The following is a 16,428-nucleotide window of genomic DNA, read 5'->3' as shown; positions in this document are numbered from 1 at the left end:
TACTGGGATGTAGCTTTGTATGGATGGTTCCGCTCGTATGAGAATGGTAGTTAAGGAAGTATTTTTCCCATTTTGAATGATTGAAGGAAATGTCCGAATACGTAGGCGAATAGAAGCCCTTTGTGATCTCGACCCTCTTCAGGTGAGTTACATCATGCGCTTTTCTTTCGGTTGGCAAGCTCCATCTAACGAGTATATGGATTTTGTGTTCCCATGCTCAATCTCTCTTATATGAACGTGGATTTTGTGTTCCATGCTCAATTCCTCTTATATGAACGTTGTATGTGGCAGTGTCGCCTGTGTGCGTGTGCGGCGCAGGTGTGTGGGTGCGAGGAAAAACGGCTGACCAAAAAACTGCAGTATGCTTGAAAGGTGATGGAAATACATGCTTTTGTTTGTTATTATTATTATTAAGCTGAGATGCTCATACTGGTGATAATATACAGTTATGATGATTTTCTTGAATATCTATTCACATCCCTATTCATGTACAAGTATTAAATCTTCCTCCTGTGTTAGTTCCTTTTTCTTTCTACATAATCTCTTTAGTGGACTAGTTGTCGGATACTTACATTCAGACAGGAATGATGATGGGTTATCGAGCTGTCTCTTTGAATATCTTTACCGAGAAGAGGGAATGAATCACTCTCTAATGTTGTGTCTCCGATGGCTTTCATTTTTTTACCCCTTTCTGTTCTACTCTCTTCGCCCTGTCTAAGTGCTGTTTGTTTTCTGGAAAAAAAACACAAAGAACAAGCTTTTGGTGGTGGTGGTGGTGGTGGTGGGAACTGAATTCTGTTGCCACCAGCTGAACGGAGAAATGCATGTGAAACGTCGACGTAAACATGCGAACTCGAGGTCCACTGTGACCGATTATCCAAATGCCTGCTGATTGGACAGTTAAGAGTTGAATGAACAGTAATATTAGTCGATGGGCAGCAAATATCTGAATATAAAACCATAAAAATTCGCTCTCATCAGTTGCAAAAGCGATGATGATTCGTTGTTTAATTGGAATATAATAATGCTAATGTATTTCTAGGAATGCCCCGTTCATGTATTGCTTGCAGGACTGTAATTTATACGAGTCTACAGTCTACATCATCAGATGTACCTCAACAGTCAATTAATTAATTAAAGGACCCTTTGATTTTCCTCGCTATATCATTGAGGGTGGGCTCGCCGGGTAGGTGGTCCCTTGGCCCCTGGTGCTATCGCGGGGAGGGAATCTTTGAAAGGAGAAGGGAGGAGAACCCGTTCTTCTTCTTTTCCCACGCGACCACGCTTTACCATAAATGTGTCGGGCACCATACGTGGTGGACGCACATGCCCCTGGCGGCGTCTTGTTTCGAGTTTCTAGTTTCTACACGAGAGGCGGGGGGCCTCCCGCCCACCGAGGTGGAGATATCGGGACGGGTGGGGGCTAGTTTGGTAATTTCGCCCGTCTGAAGGAAAAGACCCCTCGGCTCTTCTGTGCCGTGCCTGTGTCCGTGCCCCGTGCCCCGTGCTCGGGCAGTACTTTACTCCGTACGTACGCACTCTTTTACTCCCACTCCCAAGTCCCTTCTTTGTTTCAAGACAAGCTCATCTCACTACCTTCACTCCGAGTCTTGAGCCTGGGAGAGAGGTGAGATGGGGGAGATGGAAGCGGCGGAGCAGCGTGGGGGTCCGGCGGAGTCGGCGGAGCTGGTGTCGGTGCCAGCGACGCCGAGGGGGGGAGGGGCGTCGACGCCGGAGACGGTGACGACGCCGTCGGGGCAGCGGTCGCCGCCGCCGGCGCGGCACCCGGCAGGAGGGCCGGCGGCGTCGACCAACTCCAAGTCGTCGTGGGCGCCGACGCCGGTGAACGCGGTGTCGCCGCGGTTCCTGAGCCCGATGTCGGTGTCGTCGGCGGTGGGGACGCCGGTGAAGCGCGTGCTGGTGAACCTGCGGGGTTACCTGGAGGAGGTGGGCCACCTCACGCGGCTGAACCCGCAGGACGCCTGGCTGCCCATCACCGAGTCCCGCAACGGCAACGCCCACTACGCCGCCTTTCACAACCTCAACGCCGGCATCGGCTTCCAGGCCCTCCTGCTCCCTGTCGCCTTTGCCTTTCTCGGATGGTCCTTTTTCTACTACTCTCCTCTCTTGAAAAACTTCCTTCTTTTCCTCCTGCTTTTTTTAAAAAAAAAAAAAAAAAAAAAAAAAAAACTGCTTCCTATACCTCTCTCTGTCTCTTAGCCTATCTCACCCTGTTGACCGGTGCTTCCTATTTTCGACTAACTTTACACCTCCCATATGGCCAGCCGACCAATTAACGTTTGCTTGTGTTGCAAGTCTCCACATGAGGTTCGAAAACATCGAAATCGATCGTCTGTTTATGCATTCTGTTGCAATCCACTGTACAGCCTCCTTTTCCATTGATTTAATCCTAGGGAAATAAATTATCTAATCGGGTACGTGAAGGGACAAGTTGGTCTTCTCACTCAAAATATGATTCGCGCGTGATTACGTGACTATCAGACACACGCGGCCAATTTGATGGGAACTACCGTCGTGTAGTGAACACACATGGCCAATTTGACGGGAACTACCGTCATGTAGTGAATTGCTGCGGAATCGTTGTTTAGAATGATAAATTTTAATGTTTATAGTTCAGGTGGTGACTTGCAAGTCAAGCATAGTTTACGTGATTCTGGGCCTTTTCTCCCTCTATACTAATACTGTTTATCAAATTTTCTTCCTGAAGTTTGATCAGAATTTTAACCTTATCCTTGAAGTTTCAATTTTAAAACTTCTTTTCCTAAAGTTCAAGCGCAATATAATTTGGTTCTCTGAGTTTCTATTAAGCAAATTCTAATGATGCTGCTTAAGATGGAGCATTTTTCAGGCAATTGTATTTATATGTCTTAATTCTTATGCACAACAAACTTCAAGGAAGGACTAAATTAATTGCCTTTATCAAAACTGTGAGAATGAAACTGAAATGGAGGTCACACTTAACGGACTAAAGGATCAGCTCTATTTTTTAAATCGTTGAATGCTTTTATTTTGGGAAATTTTACGGCCTAATTATTTTGTTATCAAAGAGAATTTTTGTTTAATATGCTTCCTCAATTCCTTCTTTTGGTTCTTAACTTTGCAAGTATGATAATTGAGTACTCCGGAATAATCATCTTTTGATGTGCTTTTCTATTCTTCTTTTTTGAATGAGCTGCCCTGATCATCCTCAGGAGTTAGTATTTAGTGACTGTAGAGACCGGGTAATTCTAATGTTCTAACGTAGAGCCTTTTTTAACATAAAAGTATTTGGCGATAACAACTGCTAGGAAACCATTTCTCTGATTGTCTTCAATTCTTTCTTGTATGCTTTTGTGTGCTGATTTTAATGATTGGCAAATCTAATGTGCATCTAATTGCCGATTGTTTTAAGATGTGAAATATTCTGAAAATTGAACCAAAGGCTAAGTACCAGAAAAAAGTGAAACTTAACTAAATTTGCTGAACTGCAGGAGTTGGGGATTAATCTCTCTCACTGTTGCTTATTGTTGGCAATTGTACACTCTTTGGATTCTAGTTAAGCTTCATGAAGCAGTGCCTGGCAAGAGATACAATAGATATGTGGAGCTAGCACAGGCTGCATTTGGTGAGACTGATTGCCTTCTCTTTTCTAGTACAACTTATTCGGATTCGCATTGCCAAGTTATTGCAATCTTGCATACACGATCAAGTTTGTAAGGTCTTCAATGTTAGATTCAGATAATGCGAATAGAAGTCGTATGAAGATTTTAGAAGCCTTGTGGAAATGACTATTTGTGTGTGCTCAAGGCTTATACATTTCTAATTTTCATCGCTATCATGCTATGAAGTATATGAGGCAAATCTTTGCACTATATGCTGCAGAAACTGCTGCAACACAAATGCTCATTATAGCACAAATAGGACATCTGTTCCACGTGAAATCTGTGATAAGTATATGTTATGACATAGATGCAAACAAACACTGATCAATCAAAGCCTCCAAATGTTCCACTATGAGCCTGTTATGTGCTTTGAAAAACTTTCCTCCTTGGAGCATGAGAAGCAAACCAACGGAAATATAGTTTGGAGAGAGACAAAGTTATGCTTATAGCCTTATAGGTCATAGGCCTGGCTCATGAGCTCTAATCAATTTTTTTTTTTTACTTGTTATTTTCAGGAGAAAGGTTTGGTGTTTGGCTAGCTCTTTTTCCAACAGTTTATCTATCAGCAGGCACTGCAACTGCATTGATCCTCATCGGAGGGGAAACTATGAAGCTCTTTTTTCAGATAGTCTGTGGGCCCCTTTGTTCATCAAACCCGCTGTCCACTGTTGAGTGGTATCTGGTATTTACTTCTTTGTGCATAGTTCTCTCTCAGCTTCCGAACCTCAATTCCATCGCCGGGCTTTCGCTTATTGGAGCTATAACAGCAATAACTTATTCTACCATGGCATGGGTGCTCTCTGTTAGCCAGAAAAGACCCCCTTCTATCTCTTATCAGCCACTCAGATCCTCTTCTTCTGTTGCATCATTGTTCTCCGCCTTGAATGCTCTAGGCATAATAGCATTTGCATTCAGAGGGCACAACCTTGCATTGGAAATACAGGTTCGGTCCGCCTATTCAGCACGATCAATTAATTATTTGACTTCTGAATTATATTTCTCCGTGCATTGGCATTGTAGCAGGATGAGTTCAAGAGTGGTTGAGATCTTTCTCGAACTTTGTTTCTTGCTTTGGTTACAATTAATTCCTGCTATGAAATTTCCAGGCAACGATGCCGTCAACTTTCAAGCATCCTGCACACGTGCCCATGTGGAGAGGGGCCAAGGTCGCATACTTTTTAATAGCAATGTGCTTATTCCCTATTGCTATTGGAGGTTTTTGGGCTTACGGCAACATGGTATGCTTTGGTTACCGCTGTCTGATGCATGAAAGCTCTATTTCTAACGGCACTGATATATTTATTGTACTTTTTTTGGGTCAAATGTAGATGCCGTCTGGAGGGATGCTGAACGCTCTTTACATGTTTCACAGCCGTGATATTCCCAGGGGATTGTTGGCAACAACTTTTCTTTTGGTTGTGTTCAACTGCCTGAGCAGTTTCCAAATATACTCGATGCCTGTATTTGACAGTTTTGAAGCAGGTTACACCAGCAGAACAAACCGCCCTTGCTCCATTTGGGTCCGATCTGGTTTCCGAGTGTTCTATGGTTTCATATCATTCTTTATCGGAGTAGCATTTCCTTTTCTCTCTAGCCTTGCTGGCCTACTTGGTGGCCTCACTCTTCCTGTTACCTTTGCTTACCCCTGTTTTATGTGGATCCTTATAAAGAAACCTCAGAGATTCAGCTTCAGCTGGTATCTAAATTGGAGCCTTGGAGTTCTGGGCATAGCTTTCAGTATAGCCTTCTCCATTGGAGGTGTTTGGAGCATGGTGAGCAGTGGGCTGAAGCTAAAATTCTTTAAGCCTAATTAAGTTTGACATTTTGTTCGTGTGTATGCGTACACTATTTCATTCTGTTATTTCCTAGAACTGTTTGCTTCATTGTCAATTTGAGAATCCCTGGACATGAATCATGTGGTAGCAATGTATATTCTTCTTGCCTCAGCTGATGCCATGCTTGATGCTGCGACATGATTAAGTCCGCATTATGCACTTAGTCTCCACCAATCTTCAAATCTGTGCTTTTTTTATTTTTCCGAACATTAAGCTTGTGCTTGCGTGTCATTTATGCCATGCTCGGTGCTACTATGTTTTCTTTCCTCTTACGAGTTCCAGATGTAGAATATTGTATTTAGATGTGTTATTCTTACAGCGTGTGACATGGCAGTCTGTTTGTATTTAGCGTTGCAGATCTTGATTCAGAAGATTTTGTCATTGATATTACGTTTATAGATTCACTCTTCTTTTCTTTTCTCTTGTTCTTTTATTTTTATTATTAATTCTACCTCTCCTAGTACCTACTAACCTACCTCGGAGAACTTAAAAATGGTGAAGGAAAAATGGTGAAGGAAGTCAAAGTAACAAGCTTTTAAACAAAATATTATTCTCATAACCAACTGTACCCAACATAATTGATTTAAAGCTTATAAATACAGTAGCTTCTTATTTTTATTAAAGTTTTTTTTTTATTTCATTACAAGATACATTAGATTAGTGTGAATGTAAAATTAGCAGGTGGTGATCCAATCAGATAAAAGATTAAGGACTTAATTATAATAATAATCAGAAAGAGGTTAGGAGCCTAAAAAGTTGAAAGAGTCCTCCAACGTAATTTACCACACCCCCTACCCCCAACCCAAAAACAAAAAAATCTACATTTTTAGCCTTTACGGCTCTACTCTACTGAAAAAATAACCAAAACATTATTTAGCTTTCATTAAGTCGGAAAATTCGCGGCGCCGATACGTGGGTCGGTGAGCTCATCAGTAAGTAGGGTTTAAATGGTAATCGGTCATTTTGGCCACGACTCGACCGTTGGAAGAGACTGGCGACTCTTAAGCTTCCTCTCTCGTGCCCAGAGAAAGAGAGAGAGAGAGAGAGAGAGAGAGAGGGGAAGTTCGTTCAAAGGAGGAGAGCAGGGGGGAGAAGAGGCCTTCTTAATTTCTCTCTTCCCCCCAACAATGGTGAGCACCAGAAGCAGAGCAGCGGCCTCCTCTGCCGCGGCGCCGGCAATGGCGGATCCCGAAAACCTCAAACGGAGGCGAGGAAGGCCCCCGAAGAGGACGAGGAACACGAGCCCCTCGCAGACGACGACAGCGGCAGCGGGGTACGAGAGGCGTCGCGACGAGAGAATAAAGGAGAACCTGGAGCGGATGCAGAAGCTGGGGATCCTCGACCTCTCCCTCAGCCTCATCAAGAGCAGCAGCAGAAGCATCACCTCCCCCGCGAACCACGCGCCCTCTCCCGACTCTTACTACAAGCGGACCCAAGACCTCAGCAAGAAGAAGAAGCCATCCCTCCCTCACCCTCTCCCTCTCCCTCCCCCTCCCCCTACCAGGCGCTCCTCCAGGTACTGCGATGCCCGCCGGTACCCCAGATTATTATTTGTCCTCTTTACTTTCAGAGGAAAGTTCTGTCTTTTGAGGCATTAGGTTGTGTGGGTTTTGGAAGGGTTTTCTGCTCTTCTCCTTTTTTTTTCTTTTTCTTTTTTTTTTTTTTTTTTCTGTCGTCCTTATTATATGTCTTTGTCTTCCTGTACTATTTCTCTTCCTGTGCTGAACGGAGAGGCCTCTAAGGCTTAACTTTGAATATCAGGAAACAAACAAGTTGTGAACTGGCTTTCCTTCCCTTCCCTATCTGATCTCTGTTTGCTTACCTTTCTTGTAGATTCATTAGCTCATCTCCTGTTTGAACTTTCCCTAGGACAACAAGTAGTATACTTTCTTAGCCCTTGGTTGAGTTTACATTTTTGTTAGCTGCTCAGCAAAGATGAGCTTATTTTCTTAAAGATTGACGAAACCTCTTTTCCTTCTGTATGCGCCGTGCGTCTTAGGTTGCAAAATGTAACCCCCGTTAGCTATGCAGAAATCCGCCTGTCAAAGGGTGGCGATGTACTGAAAAATAGTTCAGTTTTGATTGAAGAAGGTTCGAAGGAAGAAGTGTATACGGAGGAGCATGAGAAGCTGCTAGGTACTTGTGGGATGACTTGGACTCTCTTTGTGGATGGGTATGCCAAAGATGGGGCTCGCATTTACGATCATATCAAAGGGAAGACGTGCCACCAGTGCAGGCAAGCTTCTTGTTTTTCGACAAAGTTCTTCGTCGCGTGCAATCCTAGCATTATTTATCTATGGTTTTATGACAACTTATGCATAACTGAATTCTTATTTCTTCCACAAACTGTCTAGATACTAGCAAAAGCTTTGGCCTATTTTCGTCAGAATATCACGTTGTTTTGATTGATTAATCTTCACATAAGCAAACCTCTTGCCATTGCAGGCAAAAAACTCTCGGCCATCGTACAAACTGCTGTAAATGCAAGCTGGCCCAGGGACAGTTTTGTGGAGATTGTTTATACATGAGGTGCCTATAATTTTATGATGTATGATGTTTTGAACTTTAGTAGTTGACATGCTAAGATAGAGTTACCTGTTGTTACTATTGTTGAGTGTTTTTGTTTGAAATCTGCAATTCTTTGTTTCTTGAGCTACTTGGAAAAGTCTGACCAGTTCTCTTTGGTTGCTTCTAGGATCTTGCATCCCCTTGACCGAATACTCAAGGCAACACATCTTGTAAATTTGTATCTTAAGCCCATGTTTAATCACGAGTAACACCAGTCCTTAGATAGTGAGTTCATCTTGTTCTATTACAAAAAGGGTTTCCTAGTAAGTGATAGTGGCTCTAAGGGAAACTGCTTGTGGGCGAATAATATCAAGATCAAGTTTTTCATTTGTTTGAGCAAAGAAAGGCCAGTCAGACCTGTTCTTTGGTTTAGGAATCTGTTGCGTGGTATGGTACTAACTTGAAAACCATCAAAATGGTCTAATGTTATGGACTCTCATCCATATGTCGTTTGTGTTTAACCATCATGTTCACTTCAAGATTTTATTTGCAGTCTATATAGATTGCAATGAAGTGTAATAAACTACAAATCATTTTATATTATCACCAATTTTTCCCTAGATTATTACCAACAATAATCTTACTTTTGTAGATATGGCGAGAATGTTCTGGAAGCCAACAAAAATCCCAATTGGATTTGTCCAGTTTGTCGGGGAATCTGCAACTGCAGCCTCTGTAGAGTCAAGAAAGGATGGACACCTACTGGCCCACTGTATAAAAAAGTACCCCAAAAAAAAAAACTGTTCATTTCTTCATCTTTGTTGAGGCAATTTTCTTTAATTACAAGTGCTTGCCATTTAGAATTTATTATTTTATAGCTAAAGATGGTATAATGCTTGTGGCGTATGCTCATTGTAACTATCAACCTGTTCTATTATGCAGGTGACGAGTCTAGGATACAAGTCTGTAGCACATTACCTCATTCAAACACGAAGAGCTCCAGCAAACTCGGGGAATGAAAATTCTGCTGAACCAGTTTCCTCGGAGAAGCTACTAACTTTTACTGAAGCAAAAGCTTCCTGCCAACCTGAAAACACCCGAGAAGGTGACTTCAGTGACTTCACTTCAGCTTCCGTTGAGAATGGCAGTAATGGATGCACGGATAAAAGCGAGATATTACACAATCCAGATGAGCGTACTGGTGCCTCAGACTGTATTGCGAGCAGGCTAAGGTCGAGGCAGAGCAAATCCTGAAGAACTTTCTTCATCGCTCTAATGACAGTGATTCTGGGATAGATGATTCCTTTTTGCAGCAGTTAACAACTTATACATTGTCGTTGGCTCAATTACACTTTACGGTGCTACATCGTCAAATATTTCTCGGTTTTTTGGATTATTCAAGAGTCAACATTTTAGGCATTTGTGTATTGCTATGGTTATATCAAATGAAAATGCTTTTGTTTTGTGAACTGAATTTGTCAAGAAAGCACATTTAATGTCTTGACTAAAGATTTTATTCCATACAAGTCCTCTCTCTTGTGCGCATAACGCGCAATGTGATCAACTTTATAATTTGGTTGTCAGCTCCTGTTAATAATAGAAGAATTTCTGGTATGATTTTCCTTCACATTATGCTTTCCACATAACTTGTCTTTTGGCTTCAATTATTTCAGGGTGTGAGAAACCGTAACCAAGATCGTTATCGAAATTTCAATTTTTGCCGAAGTGCCTGAGTGTGATATCAAGAAGGGTAAGAAGTCAACATTGTCTTACTAATCAGATAGGAGGTAATCAGATAGGAGGGGCAGTAACTTGTATGAATAGCTGTGGTTAATCAAGTCACCTGAAAACAATTTTTTACCAAATATACGAAACGTCAGAGTCATTGTGTGTAAATTTTCGAAGTGAAATAATCCAATCTGCTGTCGATTTGGTTCCTTCCTGTCTGACTAAAAGTTGGATTTCAGAAACGTCAAGTTGGATTTGAGAAACGTATAAAGTGAATCTACTGACTTAAATCTATTTAAGAAAAGAGGAATGCTGTGTTTCAGTTTTCCTCCCAAAAGTTTGTTTTTCACATAACAATAGTAATATCCATCATAATATCATACTCAATTTCATAGGAAACGACAACCCTTGAATTGCCTTTTTGGACAATTTTAAGACCATGACCTTAATAAACTTGTCAATCATAATTTTTCCTCTTAGAAATTCCACTGAAATACTGTTTACTGGATTCTGAATTTAGCATAGATGGGAATGATTGTAAATATGCCTCAGCGGCATAAATTGCCCCAGTATCAGCACAATTCTGATGTAATACTGATAATGACTTATGGACAAATCTGGTTGCTCACATTACAGTGTATGAACAATTAGACATAATAAATAATCTCCAAATACTCTTGAAGCCACAATCTACGGTCTCTTTCTTCTCTTTTCCTTTTTCATTGTCTTCATCTCTTGGAATAAGATTTCTACTCTAAGTGTCATCAATGACTTGTTCAAAATTTCCAAAAGTACAATTATTGATCTTTCAAGTTTCAACCAATGCCATCATCGCTGTTTATTTCTTTTTGATACAGTCTAATCTGCAAGCTGCCTGGGCACATGCACTCCTGAAGGAAGTAATAGCTTCAAGGCAACACATCGATGTCAGGCAGTCTCCGCAAAGGGGTCATTTGGTTGATGCAACTGCAAAATTGCTTGTAACTCATGCTTAGTAAGACTGGAAACATTAGTCCTGCAGTTAACTGCCTTGATACTGAGAAGATTGTCGCCTTATTGTAGTCTAGGTTTTGGATAATTCACAAAACCTGACTATGAACCTTTCAAATGTGAGGCTATTTGTACAGAATTGAGCCCATGGCTAAATGGTGATCTCCTCAGCATCGTCATGGCTGATAGCAAAAACTAAACATGGCTTATGGACGAACTGTAATTACATTCATCCAAATGTCTGCAAAGTTTTGGCAGGCAGGCAAACCCTCTCCTAAAGAATCAAAACATCCTCAGCATCCTGCAAGGTAAAGCATGGAAAGTTGCATCCCATCTTCAATATAAGGTTTAGCCAAATGTGTACCGCAGGCAGAAAGTACCTAATCTGAAAGAAGTTGAACACGAAAGAATGTGGATGCTCCTTGGCTGTGGTGGATGCTTTGCCACTGGTATCAAGCTGCAGCCCAAAAAGGTAAAAAATCACATATAAAATGAAGAAAACGAAATAATTAAACTCGGTTCAACCCTCAAATAGAAGGCATTTATTATGCCCATTTGTCACATTATTTGTGCTGTCTGCCAATAAAGCACATCAGAGAATTTGAAAAGATGCTAAAAATCAGGAGTAAAGATATGATCAAGTAATAAAATAGCACATCAGAGAATTTGAAAAGAGGGACTATGGGAGCCATTTATATAGCAAAAAGTGTCACCCAGGGCATAAGTGAATCAAGACACCAAATCAGTTCCTCGAGAAGCAGTAGTCTTGTTCCCCTACATGAGTTTGTGAATTTCTCAAATAAAGTTGAGCAACTCTTTTGGAGAAGGAAGGGTAGAAATTAAAGTAGATACAGACACTTATGCATTCTTGTTGTTTGGAAGGCTTCCAAAATCACTCTTCAGGAGATCGGCAGTACATTATTTCACTCTAGATCACTACAGTGGGTATAAGAAGAAAATACAAAGTAAGACCATAATGTTGTTTACTCGGAAAGGAATGAAATAAATAAGAAAGAACAAAAGGCCAATTATCTTATTATTGAGAAAGCAATTTAATATATGATTGCAAGACAAGAAACTCACAAACAACTAGGACAATTTAAAGAGACTTTATTGGCTATAGGGAGAAAATCAAACCCAATCCCAAGGACAATAAGAAAATTAAACCTCACTTATTCGAAGAAAAGAAAATTTTAACAAGGGTAAGCATGCCTAACAAAATCGGTGTTTAAGGCAATCTAAAGAACAATAAAGATGGTTAAATTATGTTTTGTCACAGACCACAAATAAAAGTCAACTTATGTTCCAGCAAACAGTACTCACTACATCACTTGCTTACAATATGAGAATATTCAACCTCTAACTCGTTCCTAACAACAACTTGCAGCTTCAGCTGATTAACCTTTCCACATAAAGGTATAATCCAATCTACAATGCTGTCTCCACTGTGTGTTTGTTCTTGATTAGTAGCAATTATTTAGATTATACTTCAAAAGTTACTTATGAATGCAAATATATGAAGCAGATGATGGATTTTTAGTAACAAAATTGTATATACATCCAATCTACTCAAAATAACATCTGCACCAGATAAAAGTATGATCAATAACTTAAACCAAAAAAAGGTATGTTAATTGTGTTCTAAAAAGAACAGAATTAGATCTTACAGTTAACTTGATGTTGATCAGCAGTTCAATCTGGAACCTTTATCTCCAATCAGGACAGCATAAAGCTTTGATTTGCTCGGCTAATAAAGCATGTTCATTAGTATCTGAGGAAGATATATCCATTTTAAATGACACTGGATCGTGAACGAAGTCTACCACTTCTTCAGAACCCTGATTTCCTTTGGAGCACATCTGTACCATGAAAAGATCGTTCTTCCAAGACCCCATGCTCCTCTCTGCCTAAGTCTCATCAACTTTAGTTTCCACAAGACATCTCTCTACTACTTCATCACAGAGTGCAAGTGCCGCCTCCATATTTTCCTCCGTGTAATTCATATCAATAAATGTGTTGTATATGTCATGCTCGGCAACAAAACCCTTTGCTCTCATCTCATCAAATAATCCCCATGCCTCCATGAATTTCTTCTTTCTGAGGAGGCCCCTGATAAGAGCATTATAAGAACCCTCACTAAGACTGAAACCCTTGCTAATCATTTCGTTATGGAAATAGCACGCCTCCTTCATATTTCTTGCCTTGCAATGACCCGTTATCAGAATATTGTAAGTGTTCTGATCAGGAACTACGCCTTGAGAGCACATTCCCCGATAGATCTCTGTAGTGGCTTTCATATTCTTATCGAGGGAGTAGTGCTTCATTAGAGAATTATATGTTGTAGCATTCGGCATGAAATTCTTATCTACCATCCAATCAAGCAGTCTCTTTCCATCTTCCAACATCCCTGACATGCACATCCCATGCATCAAGACATTAAAGGTGACAATACTTGGTCGGATACCTTTATCTAGCATTTCTTGGAGAAGCCCGCGGGCCCGATCCATCTCACCTGACTTGCAATATGCGTCCATCAAGGTGGTATAAGTGTACACATCCGGCTTAAGTCCGGCTGCTTCCATCTCCACCATGGTCTTCATTGCCTGCTCTATGTTGCCGGCTTTACAGAGGCCATTGATGAGCGAGTTATAGGTACATACATTTAACTCCAGTCCCTTGCTGCACATCTCATGCAACAGCTCGTTCGCAGCCTCCACGTCCCTTTGTTTGCAGAGGCCATCAGATAAAGAAGTGTACGTCACAACATTCGGAGTCAATCCCCGGCGAAGCATTTCATTATGAGCACGAAAGGCATCTGTCATCCTGCCGAGCTTGCAGTAACCATCGATAAGAGCAGTGTACACAATCTCATCTGGATTTAATCCCTCACTGAGCATTTCTTCAAACACATTATGCGCCTCAACCATCTTTCCGCTGCGGCACAGCCCATGGATCAGAGAAGTATAAGTGATGGCGTCGGGAACTAGTCCGCTCTTCCTCATTTCGTCCACCATCCTATAGACCGCAGATAGATTACCCATCTTACAGAACCCATCGATCATGGTAGTATATACAGCAGCGTCGGGAGCCACTCCATGGCGCACCATATAACTTAGCACCCGCTCCGCCCCCACGACTCTCCCGGCCTTACAGAGGAGAGCCATTATACTGTTATAGGTGAAAGGATTCGGCTTCAGACCCTTGAGGGCCATCTCGCGCATGAGCTCCATCGCCTCGCGGAGCTCTCCGATGGAACAGTAGCCGTTTATGAGAGTGCTGTAACTGACGACGTCAGGCGGAACTCCGGCCTTTGGCTCCATATCGGCGAGGATCCTACGGGCGTCGCCCACATTGCCCACGCGGCACAGCCCATGAATGGCGATGTTGTACGACTTGGCGTTCCAGCGAAGGCCGCCGCCGCTGGATTGCGGGAAGTCGGCAAAGGCGGCGAGCATGTCGCCGACGGGGAGGCGGGCGAGGAGGGAATTGCAGGCGTCGGCGGAGACGACGACTCCGTAGGTGAGCAGGTGGTGGAAGAGGGCGCGCGCGTCGTCGAGGCGGCCGACGTCGACGGCGGCGAGGAGGAGGAGGTCGAAGACGGAGGGGTGGGAGCACCAGTGCTTGTAGGTGTAGATGACCTCGTCGATGAAGCGGCGGCCGCCATCGCGGAGGCCGTCGCGGAGGAGGCGGCGGGCGGTGCAGGGGGAGGCGGCGGCGGCGAGGTGGGCGGCGATGGCGGTGGCCTCGGCGGTGGCGGGGGAGGGGGCGGGGTGGCAGGAGCGGAACCAGGCGAGGAGGGAGAGGAGGAGGGGGAGGTCGGAGCGGAGGAGGGGGAGGGCCCAGAGGAGGTGGTCGGGGCGGAGGCGTGGGCCGAAGGGCCGGAGGACGCGCGCGAGGGGGTCGGAGCGGCGCTGGCGGAGGGCGGCGGTGAGGTCGCGGACGAGGTCGGCGTCGCGGAGGGAGGGCTTCCTGGGGGAGTAGTCCGGGAAGGGGCGGATCGACGTGGCGATGGAGTCGACGAGGGCCGAGGAGGAGGAGGAGGAGGAGGAGGACGACGACGACGACGTCAAAGGCCTTCCGTGGAGGGCGAGGAACAAGGTGGCGACGCTGTGCTTGGTCTTCTTCTTCCTGGCGGCGGCGCGGAGGAGCATCAGACGACCATCAGAATTCAGGACTCAGGAGAGGGGGTAGAGGACTGGCGTCGCTCTGGCCGCGGCCCCGCTCCTCTCCCCCCCGGAGTCGCGGACACTCAATTGTCTTGGGCCTCTATCTCCAAACATACAGTCGGCCCAACGTCGCTGTTGCATTGACCCGTCAAGCGAATGGATCACGCGCGCCACGAGGCCCACGTAGCCACCGAAGAGTGGGCCAGCAAGCTGTGGAATTCGGAAGGAGATCACCTGCGGGCAGTCCATCAGACTTCGGAGGAGAGTGACGGACCCGACGTAAATATCACACACTCAGATCAAAAGCCCAATGCTTTAACAGATTCGGTTCAGCTTAACATCTTAACAAAGGTATAACTATATAGATCTCTAAGACCCAACAACAATTCGTCTTTCCTGTTTTGAATTCATCAGTTACCGATTATTTAGGATTTGTTTATAACCTAAATTCCCCGAGTTGCTCACTAATCACAAAAACAGTTTCGTCTTTTTGTTTTTTTCTCTCCTCTCTCTCTCAAATTAATTTTGTAAGCACTGGTTCTCTCTAGCAATCATGATGGACGATCTAATTACGTAGATATCTTCGCTGAGCCAATTGGTCGTTAACATAGTGCAGGTCAATGTACGTCCTTACCAGTTTTTCAATTGAGGTGTCATTTGTTAATCCATTCAATAATTAGCTAATTAAATGATCGAGTGAGTCAAGGAGTACTTTGAAACAAGCTAATATGTGCATACTTCACCTACTAATTATGCGAAGGTTTAGGTTACAGACAATTATAATACGGTACACTTTTAAATGGAAAGCATGCATTCTGAATTAATGAAAAGATTTAGGTAGCAAGTGTTTTCTAAGCTGTTGGATAATAGAGGACCTAAGGTACTTCGAGGTTAATTGTTTTTTTTTATTTTATTTTAATAGGAGAGTATGTAAATAGCTTCAATAATGAACATGAAAAATCTGATAAAGGAACTTGTTTGATCACTTATTCACTTTCATTGGTTAAAATCAGAAAGGATAGCAAATGTGAGAAGAGATTTTGCATGGTTTTTATGGGTAATTGGGTTGGCTATGGATGGTGTTGCCTGCATGTGTGGTTTGTGGCCGTGATCACGATAAGAAGCGTGTGGTCTGTGACCCTGCTTGCGGCGTCGCCCACGCTCACCCTCACACCTCTCCCCAAACTTTAGCCTCGCGTGTTCTTCTTGTGTGTCGGCGGTCGAATTGCTAATTAACCCTTTCTTCTGCTACCGATTCTTTTGCTACAAAATATACACATTATCAACAACATGAGATCTGCGAAGAGGCGCTCGCGCAACCGTGCAAGGAGATAATAGTGTGTGCACGCTCTAAACTCAATCACAAAAATCTTTTAAGACAATGGCCGAATTAGCTATTTAATAACTTAACAATAAATATATGAAATGCATACTAATTTTATAGTTTAATAATATTATTTTAGCGGTAAAATATACTATTTTACTAAACTATTAATATTAAGACTTTTAAATGATAAAATTAAATTTCTTATCAAAAAA

General features: G+C 43.0%; 3 protein-coding genes and 1 long non-coding RNA gene across 14 annotated transcripts; 2 read left to right on the top strand and 2 right to left on the bottom strand.

Annotated features, from left to right (window-relative positions):
• Positions 1,216-5,608, top strand: LOC109721400 (lysine histidine transporter-like 8). The gene is made up of 5 exons (XM_020249018.1): positions 1,216-2,102; positions 3,492-3,625; positions 4,178-4,605; positions 4,769-4,900; positions 4,991-5,608. Exons 1-5 carry the CDS (start codon positions 1,633-1,635, stop codon positions 5,474-5,476), a joined length of 1,650 nt encoding a protein of 549 aa, XP_020104607.1. The 5' UTR covers positions 1,216-1,632; the 3' UTR covers positions 5,477-5,608.
• On the top strand, positions 5,895-9,619 carry LOC109721402. 3 transcript variants are annotated; one of them, XM_020249021.1, is made up of 5 exons: positions 5,895-7,013; positions 7,497-7,733; positions 7,943-8,026; positions 8,658-8,787; positions 8,948-9,619. In XM_020249021.1, exons 1-5 carry the CDS (start codon positions 6,445-6,447, stop codon positions 9,257-9,259), a joined length of 1,332 nt encoding a protein of 443 aa, XP_020104610.1. In that variant the 5' UTR covers positions 5,895-6,444; the 3' UTR covers positions 9,260-9,619. The 3 variants fall into 3 exon arrangements, with proteins under 3 accessions (XP_020104610.1, XP_020104612.1, XP_020104611.1); XM_020249023.1 differs by having other exon boundaries at positions 8,658-8,831; positions 8,948-9,032; XM_020249022.1 differs by lacking the exon at positions 7,943-8,026.
• On the bottom strand, positions 8,535-9,083 carry LOC109721404. The gene is made up of 2 exons (XR_002219215.1): positions 8,984-9,083; positions 8,535-8,775 (listed from the first exon to the last, which is right to left on the bottom strand). It is a non-coding gene; the product is annotated as an uncharacterized LOC109721404 (long non-coding RNA).
• LOC109721398 (pentatricopeptide repeat-containing protein At1g05670, mitochondrial) lies at positions 10,201-15,246 on the bottom strand. 9 transcript variants are annotated; one of them, XM_020249013.1, is made up of 5 exons: positions 12,391-15,246; positions 11,580-11,659; positions 11,437-11,497; positions 11,104-11,180; positions 10,201-11,024 (listed from the first exon to the last, which is right to left on the bottom strand). In XM_020249013.1, the coding sequence occupies exon 1, from the start codon at positions 14,872-14,874 to the stop codon at positions 12,631-12,633; it is 2,244 nt and encodes a 747-aa protein (XP_020104602.1). In that variant the 5' UTR covers positions 14,875-15,246; the 3' UTR covers positions 10,201-11,024; positions 11,104-11,180; positions 11,437-11,497; positions 11,580-11,659; positions 12,391-12,630. The 9 variants fall into 9 exon arrangements, with proteins under 9 accessions (XP_020104602.1, XP_020104606.1, XP_020104601.1 ...); XM_020249017.1 differs by having other exon boundaries at positions 10,201-10,699; positions 10,951-11,024; positions 11,104-11,659; XM_020249012.1 differs by having other exon boundaries at positions 11,437-11,659.

Source organism: Ananas comosus, linkage group 15 (assembly GCF_001540865.1).
Source record: "Ananas comosus cultivar F153 linkage group 15, ASM154086v1, whole genome shotgun sequence".
Taxonomy (NCBI): domain Eukaryota; kingdom Viridiplantae; phylum Streptophyta; class Magnoliopsida; order Poales; family Bromeliaceae; genus Ananas; species Ananas comosus.
This window is presented reverse-complemented; position numbering and strand designations above follow the sequence as displayed.